At 37.9% G+C, this 15,911-nt stretch overlaps 1 protein-coding gene across 6 annotated transcripts in view; it reads right to left on the bottom strand.

The window, feature by feature from the left end:
* The window catches only part of OPHN1 (oligophrenin 1), a 602,961-nt gene that overhangs the window by 347,387 nt on the left and 239,663 nt on the right, over positions 1–15,911 (bottom strand). For all 6 annotated transcript variants that reach the window (XM_067724252.1, XM_067724257.1, XM_067724254.1 and 3 more), the window contains 2 exons: positions 9,786–9,847; positions 206–277 (listed from right to left, as the gene is read on the bottom strand). In XM_067724252.1, coding sequence (XP_067580353.1) covers positions 206–277; positions 9,786–9,847 — 134 coding nt within the window. The remainder of the gene's footprint in view (positions 1–205; positions 278–9,785; positions 9,848–15,911) is intronic.

Below are 15,911 nucleotides of genomic sequence, written 5' to 3'. Positions count from 1 at the left end.
AAGCTCCAAAAGAAATGTCTTGTCCACAGTTATAGAGCTAGTTGGAAGCAGAGTCAGGAGCCAAATCCAGATTGTCTCACATTTTTTGATAATGAGTTTTCCTATAGAGACGAATCCTCCTCACCCCTGAAGAGTGAAGGGTGGTAGCCCAAACAACTACTCAACTGCTATAAAAAAATATCTTATACATGTAGAGAAAATGTACCTTTGTGAAGCCTATTTGTTCCTTCCGGAAATTTTCCAGGGGTTTGATCAGCAAATCACTAGCATTGTGTACCTAGAGAAAAAGAAAGAACACGCAAAATAACTTGTAGATTAGCAAGGTTCAGATTCAACATTCATTGTTACTAGGGTATTTCCTTGTAATACACCATCCTGCAAAACGTTAACTAGTTTGCTGGTTTGTTGAGTTTTGTTACTGTGTTTCCCATATTGGTCTTTTAAAATCAAATACTTTGACGATTACCTTAAGTGAATACCATGGGAGATAGCACAGGGGAGCATTTTTCTCAAGGACAAGAGCCCTTCCTGTGGGGGAGAAGATGAGAGTGTGGGTTTTCCAGTCATAGAGACCAGGGTTCAAATTCCAGCTGTGCCACTTAAGGTAATTTGCCACTCCAAACCTTTGTCAAATAGGATCATCACAGCACCTATCTTGTAGACAAAGTACCTAGCACAGAGTAAACACTCATTGTGGAAACTGGGAAGGAGTCAGAGAAACCATCCGATTTCTTGAATTCTAAGATTCATATTTTAACATTTCTGAAATCACCATGCATCATAGTTTGTCAGTGTTTTCCCTTCTTAGCAGCACATAAAATAATGACTCATCTAACAATCAATAACATCTTGGATTTAATGAGGGAATTACTCCCTAACCCTGGAGCAGTTGAGTAACTGACCTAGCTTTATGCAAACTGGTTTCTGAAGAAATGTTAAAGTGAACATTTCGCTTAAATTAACAAAGGTTTCAAAAACTCTGGGTCCTTGCTACTCAAAATATGGCCCCCTAACCAGCAGCAGCAGCATCACCTGGGATCTTGTTAGAAATGCAGAATCTCAGCCTCCACCCCAGACCTATCAAATAAGAATCCTTATTTTAACAAGGGCCCTAGGTAATTTGTGTGTACACTCAAGTTTTAAAAGCACTGTTCTAGCTTTTTAATTTGTTTTAAGTTGGAGCTATTGGTATAATTAGACATTTGGATTCATTTCCTTAACTACTCACCAAAACTTTATTCTTGCATTAAAAATATAATGGCAAATTGGGATTAAGTTGATGCTTTCAAATCTTTCAATATTTATGATGTGTCTGGGAATTAATATAACTGTACATGGAAATCAAAATCTGTGAAAATCAGAGATAACATTAATACCAAAGTTGGAGAGGTGTGGAATCAAGTTTTAATTTGAAAAAGTAAACTTTTCCTCCTTAAAAAAAATCAAATGCTGTGAGAGGAAATGAAAGAAGGAACATTAGGGGCATTTCTCTGTAACTTTACTGGTAGTCTGATCTGAGTTTTTAATCGATAAATATCCAGGGTCATGCCCAGAAACAGACACAGGAAGCCTGAAGTATATGTGGAAAAGAGAAGAGAAAGGGAAGGGAAAATACATGAAAAGGCCAATTGCACCAAGTGCAAATCATTTCACGGGAGGCAAATGAGTTAGCAGGAATAGCATCAGGAAAAATCCCAGTATAAATTGTTTCCAGCCCTGCCCTGGTGTGTCATAAAACCAAAACATTTCCCTCAGAACTAGGAGTGTATTACAGCATCACAGAGAATACTGGACCAGGCCTTCTAACAACCTAACTGTAAGTTCAGAACCTGACAGGAACAGCCTGTCCAGGTACTAAAAATATTGGCATTAATATGGTGTTGGAAATATAAAAACATCATATCCAAATTGAATCCCTTGCACAGTGGGCAGGTAGAGACATACAAAGCTTTGTCTTCATGTAAACCTCTTGGGAGATTTCATCTATCCAACACAACAAGTGGGGTTTGTTTCTTCAGAGGTACGAATTAGCTGCAATTTAATTTTGATCCATTACAAGACAAGAAAATGAGGGACTGGCTTCGTTATCAGAAGAGACAAAGTGTCAGTAAGACAAGATATGTCTTTATGACAAAAATAGAATAGAGAGTAGAAAGCCAGTTTTGACCAGTTCTGTATTCTCCAGAGTAAGAAGCAATTTTTAAACTACAAACAAAAAGCAACACGAATTGAGGCATTAATACATATTGTATCCAAGTCCTACAGGCACTTTGGACCTCTTATTTTCTATCCAGGTATGATTCAACGTTCAACTAAATGGGCAAACTCTCACCCAATCAAAGCTCCATGATATCAAAAATAGACACCAGTGACTATCCTTGATTGAAAACAATAATTCTCTTACTAAAAGTACCAGCCTGTCTCCTTTGCCCAATACACTCTACATTTCCATGGATTGTGAATTATGTGCTATCAACTTTGTGTACCCACCTGGAAATAAACTAAGTTATTGGTGTCATAGATTACATACAGGGAATAATTTTTCTTCTTTACTATTGTGGAAGTTTTAAAACATGGACACAAATTCTATGATACTCCTCACATTGAGAAGGAAGGTCTCCATCCCCTCTACCTTGAATATGAGTGGGTTTGTTACTGCTTTGAACAAACACAGTACAGCAGAAGGGATACTACATGACATCGCAGGCTAGGTCATAAAAGGCCAGTAACTTCCACCTGGTTCCCTTGGAACACTCCTCATGAGCCCTGAGCCACAATATAAAAAGTTGGACTACCCTGGGACTACCAAGCTAGAGAGACCAAATGTAGACATTCTTGTCAAAAGACCCGCTGAGCCCAGCCTTGCAGTCATCTCACTAAGGTGCCAGATATGTGAGTGAAGCTATTTTGGACCATCCATATCACCCCACCTCCAAGGTGAATACCACCACATAGAGCAGAAGAATCTCTGAGCTGACCCCTGCATGAATTCCTGACCCACAAAATCATGAGATAAAATTAAATAGTTTAAGTCACCACGTTTTGGAATAGGGTGTTATGTAGCAATAGATAATTAGAAAAACTATTTCCAGTTTCACGAAGATAACACAAAAGTAGCCAACTGGGAAACCTTGAGGAAGTTTGTCTTTGAATAAGAAGTGAACATGTCACTTCTAAAGAGAGTAATATGTGTCAAGCCTCTGTATGGATATTCAGCTGAGCCCTTGCATATGCAGGCACCCCAAGGATGGTACAGGTGCCAGTTTTTCATGTTCCACGGGGGATTTTCTTGCATAAGTAAGTGTGCCAGTAACTTCTCACAGAGTTCATAAGGCTACTATTTTTACGTTTGGCTCTGTCCCAGTCTAGAAAAGTAGCACATGGTTCACTTAAATTGGAGTCGAGAGTTTTCCTTAATTGCATTGGAAATACTGCTCCCTGTCTCCTACAATACAAATAGATTCTCTGAACCTTTTCCTCTCTTTAACATTCATTGGTTATTATACTAATTTCTGCCAGAACATAGAGCTAGAAATGTAGGAAAATGTCGCACTGAGGATTGGCTCTTTTTTCTTTCCCATTCAGCTTTACCTTTAAACTCCTTAGAAATCTAACAATTACTCAGAAAAGCCCTTTTAAGTAAACTTGGCCTTTATTCCCTTTCTTATCACTGCATTCATTTTGTGAGCTCTCTAGGACAAAAGCTCCTGCCTACTATATCACAGTAGAAGCCCCAGCATAAGTGACATTCTAAACACATTAGTGAGTTTATCTAAAATCTGGTTCTGATTGAATAAAACCAAACTAGATAGGCCACTTACTAAAATAGAGATGGCATTCAATCTATTAGTGAAATATTGCTCAGGAATCTTTGATGGTTAACCAATTACCAAAAGAAGGCATTGAGGGTACACTGTTTTAGGTCATTCTTGGCAGTCCTCAAAGAAAGACCTTGCCATTGCCAACAGAGTCCCCTTCAGAGTTAGAAAGGCATCTAGGCAAGCCTCTTATCATTAATCATAGAGAAAGTCTGTTACCCAGACTTTTAAAGGCCACTTTCAGAGGTACTACAACCTCCCCCACTGTACTTTTTAAGAAATAAAAGCGGGGATGCTCCTCTTCATTTATTCCCTCCATAGTTTCTTCAACAATTTAAAATTCATTATGAGAATGACTAGACATCTGCAGTTGTCACATGCTAGGGCTATGAACTTCCTTCATGTTCTACTAAAGCTTCTTTGGGCCTCTTTTTATAGAAATTATAGAAAGCTGTTTTAACATTTACCATATTGAGGTACAAGAGTCCTTCTACCACAGTTCCAGGAAATGAGAGAGGTGCAGTCAAGAACGATCCCTGGCATGTTGTAAAAGGCCTTAATTGAGCCTAACCTACACAGAATTCCTGTAATTAAATAGGAAATAGGGAGCCAATACTCAAGACATGACTGAAGAATTGAGGGAACAAAAGGGCAGAACATAATTAAAGACAGAAGAAAATGAGTCAGTCCTGTGGAAAACAGCCAGCAATTATGGTGAGAAAAACATCTCAAAAGGTGAATCCTTCTTCAATATTTTAGAGCTTTGTAATCGGGTAAGTAAAAGAGATCAAGAAACAACTAGGGCTGAAGAGTTGTACAGCTGACATTTCTAGTGGTATCTGAATGAAATAGGGGTGAATGTCTTTGAGATCAACATTGGTAGCAGTCCACAAACTCTTATAACAGAAGAAAATATTTAGTAGAGTGTGGATTAGCTAGTGGGGCATCTAATAGGCTCTGGGAAAACTACACATATTGGCCTCTCTTAACTATCATTATAAGCAAATCTCTTAAATGAAGAAAATTCCCAAGTCAAATTTCCACAAGCCAAATCTTGGGGGCAACAAAAGATAACTAGAAACATTTATATAATCAGTGCTTTTTGCTATTATAAAACACTACCATATTCATTTTATCATTTGGAGTACTTACAACGAACTTAGAAGATGGGAATTTTTTCTCATCTACATATAAAGAGAGACTAGAAGAAATAAAGTGATTAGTGTGAAGTCACAAATAAGTTAGTGGCACAGCCACTATTAGCACCTAAAGATCTAATTTCCCAGATTTACGGGCCCTGCCTTCAATCCTAACTCTCTAGGAGCTGAGATTAAATGGTAGCAGTATTCTGAGAAGCCAGTACCACCCTGTTGAAAAGGAAGAGTGATTACAGATTAAAGAACTCTTGCTATTGGAATAAATGGGTTTAACAAAACTGAGTTGCCAATACAAAGTCATCCAATGAGAGGAAGGGAAGATAGACCACTTTGTTGTCCTTAACATTGTTTCCACTTGACCCACATGCTCCTAATAAAAATAAATATTGACCAACATAGGTACTTCCACATTTAAGTCTCAGCTAGCTCTGGTGTGTGGCCAAGGACCTTCATTTTTAACAATTTCCCAGGTGACACTGGTGGTACAAGTCTAGGGACCACACAAAAAGATTATTTATTCAACTGTTAAAATAGAGTTCACAAAAAAATATAAATACTTAGGAATAAATCTAACAAAATACATATAAGATCATTATGAGGAAACTATAAAACTCTGAAGAAAGAAATCAAAGAAGGTCTAAATAAATGGGAGAGATAACCCATGTTCACAAATAGTAAGACAATATTTTTAAGATGTCAGTTTGTCCCATCTATAGATTCAATGCAATTCCAATCAAAATTCCAGCAATTTGTTTTGCGGATATTGATAAACAGGTTCTGAAGTTCATATCCTACTTCAAGACTTACTACAAAGTTACAGTAATCAAGATAGTGTGGTATTGGTCCATAACATTTTTCACAGAACAAGAACAAATAATCCTAAAATTTATACGGACCCACAAAAGACCTAGAATTGCCAAAGCAATCCTGAGGAAAAAGAACAAAGCTGGAGGTATAAACCATCCAGACTTCAGACAACATTACAAACCTACAGTAATCAAAGCAGCATGGTATTGGCACAAAAGCAGATATATATATCAATGGAAAAGAACAGAGAGCCCAGAAATAAATCCACAGACATATGGTCAATTAATCTATGACAAAGTATGCAAGAATATACAATGGAGAAAATACAGTCTCTTCAACAAGTGGTGTTGGGAAAGCTGGACAGCTATGTAAATCAATTAAATTAGAACACTCCCTCACACCATATACAAAAATAAACACAAAGTGTTTTAAAGACCTAAATATGACATGGCACCATAAAATTTCCAGATGAGAACATAGGCAAAACATTCTCGGACATGAATCATAGTGATATTTTCTTAGATCAATCTCCCAAAGCAAAAGAAATAAAAGCAAAAATAAACAAATGGGATCTAATGAAACTTAAAAGTTTTTGCACAGCAAAGGAAACCATTGGCAAAATGAAAAGACAACCTACGGAATAGGAGAGAATATTTGCAAACAATGTGATCGACAAGGAGTTAACATCCAAACTATACAAACAGCTCATACAACTTAATACCAAAAGAAAATTAAAAACTGAACAAAAGACCTAAATAGACATTTCTCCAGAGACATACAGATGGCCAACAGTCACAAGAAGAGATGCTCAACATCACAAATTATTAGAGAAATGCAAATCAAAACCACAATGAGGTATCACCTCACACTGGTCAGAATGGCCATCATTAAAAAATCTACAAATAATAAATGCTGGAGAAGATGAGGAGAAAAGGGAACCCTCACACACTGTTGGTGGGAATGTAAATTGGTGCAGTGACCATGGAAAACAGTATGAAGGCTCCTTAAAAAACTAAAAATAGAGCTACCATATGATCCAGCAATCACACTCCTGTGCATATATCCAGAAAAAAATTAAAACTTTAAGTTGAAGAGATACATGCACCCCAAGTTTCACAGTGGCACTATTTACAATAGCCAAGACATGGAAACAACCCAAGTGCCCACCAACAGATGATTGGCTTAGGAAGATGTGATACATACATACATACACACACACACACACACACACACACACATATATATATATATACACACACACATATCAATATACACACACATATATATTTATATATAAACATACACATAATGGAATATTACTCAGCCATAAAAAAGAATGGAATATTGCCATTTGCAGCAACAGGGATGAACCTAGAGATTATCATACTAAGTGAAGTAAGTCAGACAGAGAAAGACAAATATCATATGATATCACTTACATGTGGAAGCTAAAAAATAAGACAAATGAATCTATATACAAAACAGAAACAGACTCACAGACATAGAAAATAAACTTACAGTAACCAAAGGGGAATGGGAGGGGAGGAGGGATAAATTAGGAATATAGGATTAACAGATACAAGCTACTATATATAAAATAGATAAGCAACAAGGATTTACTGTATAGCACAGGGAGCTATATTCAACTTCTTGTAATACCTGATAATGGAAAATAATTTGAATATATATACATATATATATGAATCACTTTACTGTTATACCTGAAACTAACACAATATTTAAATCAACTATACTTCAATATTTTTTTAAATTTTGTAAAAAAAAATCCTGTGATATTGCTGAAAAAATAGACAAACAGATCAATGGAACAGAATAGAGAGTCCAGATATAGATCCACACAAATATAGTCCATTGGTCTTTGCCAAAGAAGCAAAGGTAATTCAATGGAAAAAGGACAGTCTTTTCAGAAATGGTGATGAAACAACCAGACTTCCCCATGGAAAAAAAAAAAAAGGAATCTAGAGACATTTCTTACACTTTCTCAAGAATTAGCTCAAAAGGGGTCATAGACCTAAAGGTATAACATAGAATTATAAAACTCCTAGAAGATAACATATGAGAAAATCTAAATGACCTTTGGTTTGGCACTGATTTTTTAGATACAACCCCAAAAGCATGATCTGTGAAAGAACTGATAAGCTGGACTTCATTAAAATTTAAAAATTCTGCTCCACAAAAGACATTGTTAAGAAAATGAAAAGATAAGCCACAGACTGGAAATTTTTTTGCAATGCACATTTCTGATAAAGGACTGGCATCCAAAATATACAAAGATATCTTAAAACTGAACAATAAGAAAACAAACAAACCAATTAAAAAATAGGCAAAAGACCTGAACAGACACCTCACCAAAGATGATCTACAGGTGGCAAATAAGCATATGGAAAGATGTTCCAAATCAAATGTCATCAGGAAAACACAAATTACAACAGCAAAGATATACCATTACATGCACATATTAAAATGGGTAAAATCCAAAACACAGCCAACATCAAATGCTGGTGAGCATGTGGAGCAACAATAACTCTCATTCAAAGCTGGTGAGAATGCAAAATGGTAGTCACTTTGGAAGACAGTTTGGCAGTTTCTTACAAATCTAGACATATCACACAATCTAGCAATTGGATTCCTTGGAAATTAATCAAAAGAGTTGAAAATTTACATCCACACAAAAATCTGCACACAAATGTGTATGGTAGGTTTTTCATAATTGCCAAAACTTGGGAGTAACCAAGATCTCCTTCAATGGGTGTAGGGATGAACAAACCGTGGTACATCCATATGATGGAATATAGGTTATAATATATGCATATATATTATTCAATGACAAAAAGAAATGAGCTTTCAAGCCATGAAAAGACATAGAGGAACTTTAAACGCATATTACTAAGTCAAAGGAGCCAATCTGAAAAGGCTATATACTGTATGACTCCAACTGTATGATATTCTAGAAGAGGCAAAACACAGTAAAAAGATAAGTGTTTGCCAGGGATTTGGATATCAGAGAAGGAAGGGGGAATCACAGGGGATTTTTAGGGCAATGAAAATATTCTTTATGATGAAACTTTGATGGTGAATATATGTCAATAAGCATTTGTCAAAACTCATAAAATATTCAATAAAGAGTGAACCCTAATGTAACTATGGACTTAATAATATTGCATTGATGTTGGTTCATTAACTGAAACAAATGTACCACACATGCAAGATGATAATAGAGGAAACTGTATGGGGAGGAGAGGGGAAAGAAAGGGAGTACAGTTTACCCTTGAACGGTGCAAGGGTCAAGGGAACTGACCCCCCACACACACTGTGCAGTCAAAAGTCTGCATATAACTTTACAGTCAGTCTTCCAGTATCTGAGGTTCCACAACAATAGATTCAACTGAACTCGGATCATGTAGTACTGTAGTATTCATTGAAAAGCACCCACATATAAGTGGACACACACAGATCAAATCTGTGACGTTCAAAGGGCAACTGTATATGAAATCTCTCTGCACTTTCCACTCAACTTTTCTGTAAAATGAAAACTGCTCTAAATATTAAAGTCTATTAATATTAATAAATTAGACTTTAAATGTAAGGAAAAAAAGTTTTCACATAGATTTAAATAAAACAATCATATGTCATAAATAAAGCCCACATTATTACTTCTAAAAGCACATAAGCACATAAATAGATAATTTGTTTAAGAACACTAAAGACCACAATTTTTGTCAACATGTTCGACAGTCGAATTTAATGTCCTCTGAAATCTTATCTCACTGAAATGAATAGACTAATTTCCCTCTACCTAATGCTAAACTCTCAGGATGGGAACTTGAGATAGAATAACCAGATCAATTCCCTGTCTTTACAGTACCCAGGTAATGATGAGACAGAAACTGAAACAACATAGTGTCACTCCAACCAATGAGGACAAGAAAACTTCCCAAGATCAGAGATGATCTTGGTTCTAGGCCCAGTGTGATTGACCTACCATCATCATCCTCTCGTTTTCTACTTCGTTGAGCAATTCGGCAAATTCCTTGAAGGATTCAGCTGAAATGACAGAATAAAAGATAAACCAAATTAATCATGGTACCTGATAGGCAAGTGGGCAGAAATCTATGGGAAAAGAGGTGGAGACCAGTGCCCCAAGATGATATGACCACTAGAGGAAGGTGTCAAATCTAAGGACAACAGAAGAAGGAGTTCAGTACCTGGTGCATAGTTATTTCCTTTTTCTTCTTTTGTTTTTGTTTTTATTTTGCTAATGTTCCTACCCCAATTTTTTTTGCTCCAGTTGTACTGAGATATAATCAACATATAACACGGTATAAGTTTAAGGGGATTTTGGCAAACGGTAAAAAAAAAAAATGAGCGTAAGATTAAAAAAATGTTAAACATAGAGTTACCACATGATTCAGCAATTCCATGCCTAGGTATATTGCTAAAAGAACTGAAAACATATACAAACAAATAATTATATACAAATGTTGTTGACTGCATTATTCGTAATAGCCAGTAAATGGAAAGAATGGAAGTGTTCTTCAATTGCTGAATGGTTAAACAGTTCTGATACAGCTATTCAATGGAACAATGTGTGGCAACGAAAAGAAACAAAGGATGGATACTCAATACAACATAGAATAACTTCAAAAACATTATGCTCAGTGAAAGAAGCCAGTCACAAAAAGCCACATATTGTATGATTTTGTTTAAATGAAATGTCTAGACTAGGCAAATCCAGAGAGACAAGAAGTAAATCACTGGTTCACTGAATGCAGGGGGAAGGTGGGAATAGGGACTGATGCTAATGGATTTGTGGTTTCTTTTGAGGGTGTGAAAATGATCTGGAATTGTATTGCAGCGATGCTTGCACAACTCTGTGAATATACTAAAAGCCACTGAGTTGAGGCTGGAGGGGAAGATGGAGGAAGAGTAAGACACGGAGATCGCCTTCCTCCCCACAGATACACCAGAAATACATCTACACGTGGAACAACTCCTACAGAACACCTACTGAATGCTGGTAGAAGACCTCAGACCTCCAAAAAGGCAAGAAAGTCCCCACGTACCTGGGTAGGGCAAAAGAAAAAAGAATAAACAGAGACAAAAGGATAGGGACGGGAGCTGCACCAGTGGGAGGGAGCTGTGAAGGAGGAAAGGTTTCCACACTAACTAGGAAGCCCCTTCACGGGCGGAGACGGCAGGTGGCGGAGGGGGAAAGCTTCGGAGCCGCGGTGGAGACCACAGCAACAGGGGTGCGGAGGACAAAGCGGAGAGATTCCCGCACAGAGGATCGGTGCCGACCGGCACTCACCAGCCCGAGAGGCAGGTCTACTCAACCGCCGGGGCAGGCAGGACTGAGAGTTGAGGCTCAGGCTTCAGTCAAGCGCAGGGAGAGGACTGGGGTTGGCGGCGTGAACACAGCCTGCAAGGGGTTAGTGCACCACGGATAGCCGGGAGGGAGTCCAGGGAAAAGTCTGGACCGGCCAAAGAGGCAAGAGACTTCCCTCTTTGTTTCCTGGTGCGCAAGGAGAGGGATTAAGAGCACTGCTTAAAGGAGCTCCAGAGACAGGCGTGAGCCGCGGCTAAAAGCACGGACCCCAGAGATGGGCATGAGATGCTAAGCCTGCTGCTGCCGCCAACAAGAAGCCTGTGTGCAAGCACAGGTCACAATACACACACCCCTTCGTGGGAGCCTGTGCAGCCCGCCACTGCCAGGGTCCCATGATCCAGGGACAACTTCCCCGGGAGAACGCATGGTGCCCCTCAGGCTGCTGAAACGTCACGCTAGCCTCTGCCGCCGCAGGCTCGTCCCGCACGCCATACCCCTCCCTCCCCGTGGCCTGACTGAGCCAGAGTCCCCAAAGCAGCGGCTCCTTTAACCCCGTCCTCTCTGAGAGAAGAACAGACGCCCTCCGACAATCTACACGCAGAGGCGGGGCCAAATCCGAAGCTGAGCCCCGGGAGCTGTGAGAACAAAAAAGAGAAAGGGAAATCTCTGCCAGCAGCCTCAGAAGCAGTGGATTAAAGCTCCACAATCAACTTGATGTAGCCTGCATCTGTGGAATATATGAATAGACAACGAATCATCCCAAATTGAGGAGGTGGACATTGAGATCAAGATTTATTACTTTTTCCCCTTTTCCTATTTTTGTGAGTGTCTATGTGTATGCTTCTGTGTGAGATTTTTTCAGTATAGTTTTGCTTCGACCATTTGTCCTAGGGTTCTATCAGTCCGTTTTTTGTTTGTTTGTTTGTTTTTAGTTTCTTGAGTTATTTTGTTTATTTGTTTTTTCTTTCTTTTAAAAAATTATTTTTCTTAATAATTACTTTTTATTTTAATAACTTTATTTTATTTTATCTTACTTTATCTTCTTTCTTTCTTTCCTTTCTTCCTTGCTTCCTTCCTCCCTCCCTCCCCCACTCCCTTCCTCCCTTCTTTCTTTCTTTCTTTCTTTCTCTCTCTCTCTCTCTCTCTCTTTCTCTCTTTCTCTCTTTCTCTCTTTCTTTCTTTCTTTCTACTTTTTCTCCCTTTCATTCTGAGCCATATGGATGAAAGGCTCTTGGTGCTGCAGCCAGGAGTCAGTGCTGTGCCTCTGAGGTGGGAGAGCCAACTTCAGGACACTGGTCCACAAGAGACCTCCCAGCTCCACATAATATCAAACGGCAAAAATCTCCCAGAGATCTCCATCTCAACACCAGCACCCAGCTTCACTCAACGACCAGCAAGCTACAGTGCTGGACACCCTATGCCAAACAACTAGCAACACAGGAACACAAACCACCCATTAACAGAGAGGCAGTCTATAAACATAATAAGTCCACAGACACCCCAAAACACAACATGTGTACCTGCCCACCAGAAAGACAAGATCCACCCGCATCCACCAGAACACAGGCACTACTCCCCTCCACCAAGAAGCCTACACAATCCACTGAACCAACTTTATCCACTGAGGACAGACACCAGAAACAATGGGAATAATGAACCTGCAGCCTGTAAAAAGGAGACCCCAAACACAGTAAGATAAGCAAAATGAGAAGACAGAAAAACATACAGCAGATGAAGGAGCAAGATAAAAACACACCAGACGTAACAAATGAAGAGGAAATAGGCAGTCTACCTGAAAAAGAATTCAGAATAATGATAGCAAAGATGATGCAAAATCTTGGAAATAGAATAGACAATATGCAAGAAACATTTAACAAGGATCTAGAAGAACTAAAGATGAAACAAGCAACGATGAACAACACAATAAATGAAATTAAAAATACTCTAGATGGGATCAATAGCAGAATAACTGAGGCAGAAGAATGGATAAGTGACCTGGAAGATAAAATAGTGGAAATAACTACTGTAGAGCAGAATAAAGATAAAAGAATGAAAAGAACTGAGGACAGTCTCAGAGACTTCTGGGACAACATTAAAGGCACCAACATTCGAATTATAGGGGTTCCAGAAGAAGGAGAGAAAAAGAAAGTGACTGAGAAAATATCTGAGAGATTATAGTTGAAAACTTCCCTAATATAAGAAATGAAATAGTTAATCAAGTCCAAGAAGCACAGAGAGTCCCATACAGGATAAATCACAGCAGAAATATGCCAAGACACATACTAAATAAACTGTCAAAAATTAAATACAAAGAAAACATATTAAAAGCAACAAGGGAAAAACAACAAATAACACACAAGGGAATCCCCATAAGGGTAACAGCTGATCTTTAAGCAGATACTCTGCAAACCAGAAGGGACTAGCAGGACATATTTAAAGTGATGAAGGAGAAAAACCTGCAACCAAGAGTATTCTACCCAGCAAGGATCTCATTCAGATTTGATAGAGACATTAAAATCTTCACAGACAAGCAAAAGCTGCGAGAGTTCGGCACCATCAAACCAGCTTTACAACAAATGCTAAAGGAACTTTTCTAGGCAAGAAACACAAGAGAAGGAAAAGATCTAAAATAACGAACCCAAAGCAATTAAGAAAACGGGAATACAGACATACATATCGATAATTACCTTAAATGTAAACGAACTAAATGCTCCCACCAAAAGACACAGAATGCCTGAATGGATACAAAAACAAGTCCAGGTATATGCTGTCTACAACAGATCCACTTCAGACCTAGAGACACATACAGACTGAAAGTAAGGGGATGGAAAAAGATATTCCACTCAAATGGAAACCAAAAGAGAGCTGGAGTAGCAATTCTCATATCAGACAAAATAGACTTTAAAATAAAGACTATTAAAATAGACAAAGAAGGACACTACATAATGATCAAGGGATCGATCCAAGAAGAAGATATAACAATTGTAAATATTTATGCACCCAACATAGGAGCACCTCAGTACATAAGGCAAATACTATAAGCCATAAAAGAGAAAATGGACAGTAACACACACATAGTAGGGGACTTTTACACCCCACTTTCACCAATGGACAGATCATCCGAAATGAAAATAAATAAGGAAACCCAAGCTTTAAATGATACATTAAACACGGTGGACTTAATTGATATTTATAGGACATTCCATCCAAAAACAACAGAATACACATTTTTCTCAAGTGCTCATGGAACATTCTCTAGGATAGATCATATCTTGGGTCACAAATCAAGGCTTAGTAAATTTAAGAAAATTGAAATTTTATCAAGTATCTTTTCTGACCACAATGCTATGAGACTAGGTATCAATTACAGGAAAAGATCTGTAAAAAATACAAACACATGGAGGCTAAACAATACACTACTTAATAACGAAGATATCACTGAAGAACTCAAAGAGGAAATCACAAAATACCTAGAAACAAATGACAATGGAGACACAGCGACCCAAAACCTATGGGATGCAGCAAAAGTAGTTCTAAGAGGGAAGTTTATAACAGTACAATTCGAACTAAATAAACAGGAAACATCTCGAATAAACTACCTAAACTTGCACCTAACGCAATTAGAGAAAGAAGAACAAAAAAACCCAAAAAGTAGCAGAAGGAAAGAAATCATATCAGAAATAAATGAAAAAGAAATGAAGGAAATGATAGCAAAGATCAATAAAATTAAAATCTGGTTCTTTGAGAAGATAAATAAAACTGATAAACCATTAGCCAGACTCATCAAGAAAAAAAGGGAGAAGACACAACTCAACAGAATTAGAAATGAAAATGAAGTAACAACTGACACTGCAGAAACACAAAAGATCATGAGAGATTACTACAAGCAACTCTATGCCAATAAAATGGGCAACCTGGAAGAAATTGACAAATTCTTAGAAATACACAACCTGCCAAGACTGAATCAGGAAGAAAGAGAACATATGAACAGACCAATCACAAGCACTGAAACTGAAACTGTGATTAAAAGTCTTCCAACAAACAAAAGCCCAGGACCAGATGGCTTCACAGGCGAATTATATCAAACATTTAGAGAAGAGCTAACACCTATCCTTCTCAAACTCTTCCAAAATATAGCAGAGGAACACTCGCAAACTCATTCTACGAGGCCACCATCACCCTGATAACAAAACCAGACAAGGATGTCACAAAGAAAGAAAACTACAGGCCAATATCACTGATGAACGTAGATGAAAAAATCCTCAACAAAATACTAGCAAACAGAATCCAACAGCACATTAAAAGGATCATACACCATGATCAAGTGGGGTTTATTCCGGGAATGCAAAGAGTCTTCAATATACGTAAATCAATCAACGTGATACACCATATTAACAAATTGAAGGAGAAAAACCATATGATCATCTCAGTAGATGCAGCAAAAGCTTTCGACAAAATTCAACACCCATTTATGATAAAAACCCTGCAGAAAGCAGGCATAGAGGGAACTTTCCTCAACATAATAAAGGTCATATATAACAAACCCACAGCCAACATCGTCCTCAGTGGTGAAAAACTGAAAGCATTTCCACTAAGATCAGGAACAAGACAACGTTGCCCACTCTCACCACTCTTATTCAACATAGTTTTGGAAGTTTTAGCCACAGTAATCAGAGAAGAAAAGGAAAATAAAAGAATCCAAATCGGAAAAGAAGAAGTAAATCTGTCACTGTTTGCAGATGACATGATACTATACATAGAGAATCCTAAAGGTGCTACCAG

Source organism: Pseudorca crassidens, chromosome X, assembly GCF_039906515.1.
Source record: "Pseudorca crassidens isolate mPseCra1 chromosome X, mPseCra1.hap1, whole genome shotgun sequence".
Taxonomy (NCBI): Eukaryota; Metazoa; Chordata; class Mammalia; order Artiodactyla; family Delphinidae; genus Pseudorca; species Pseudorca crassidens.
This window is presented reverse-complemented; position numbering and strand designations above follow the sequence as displayed.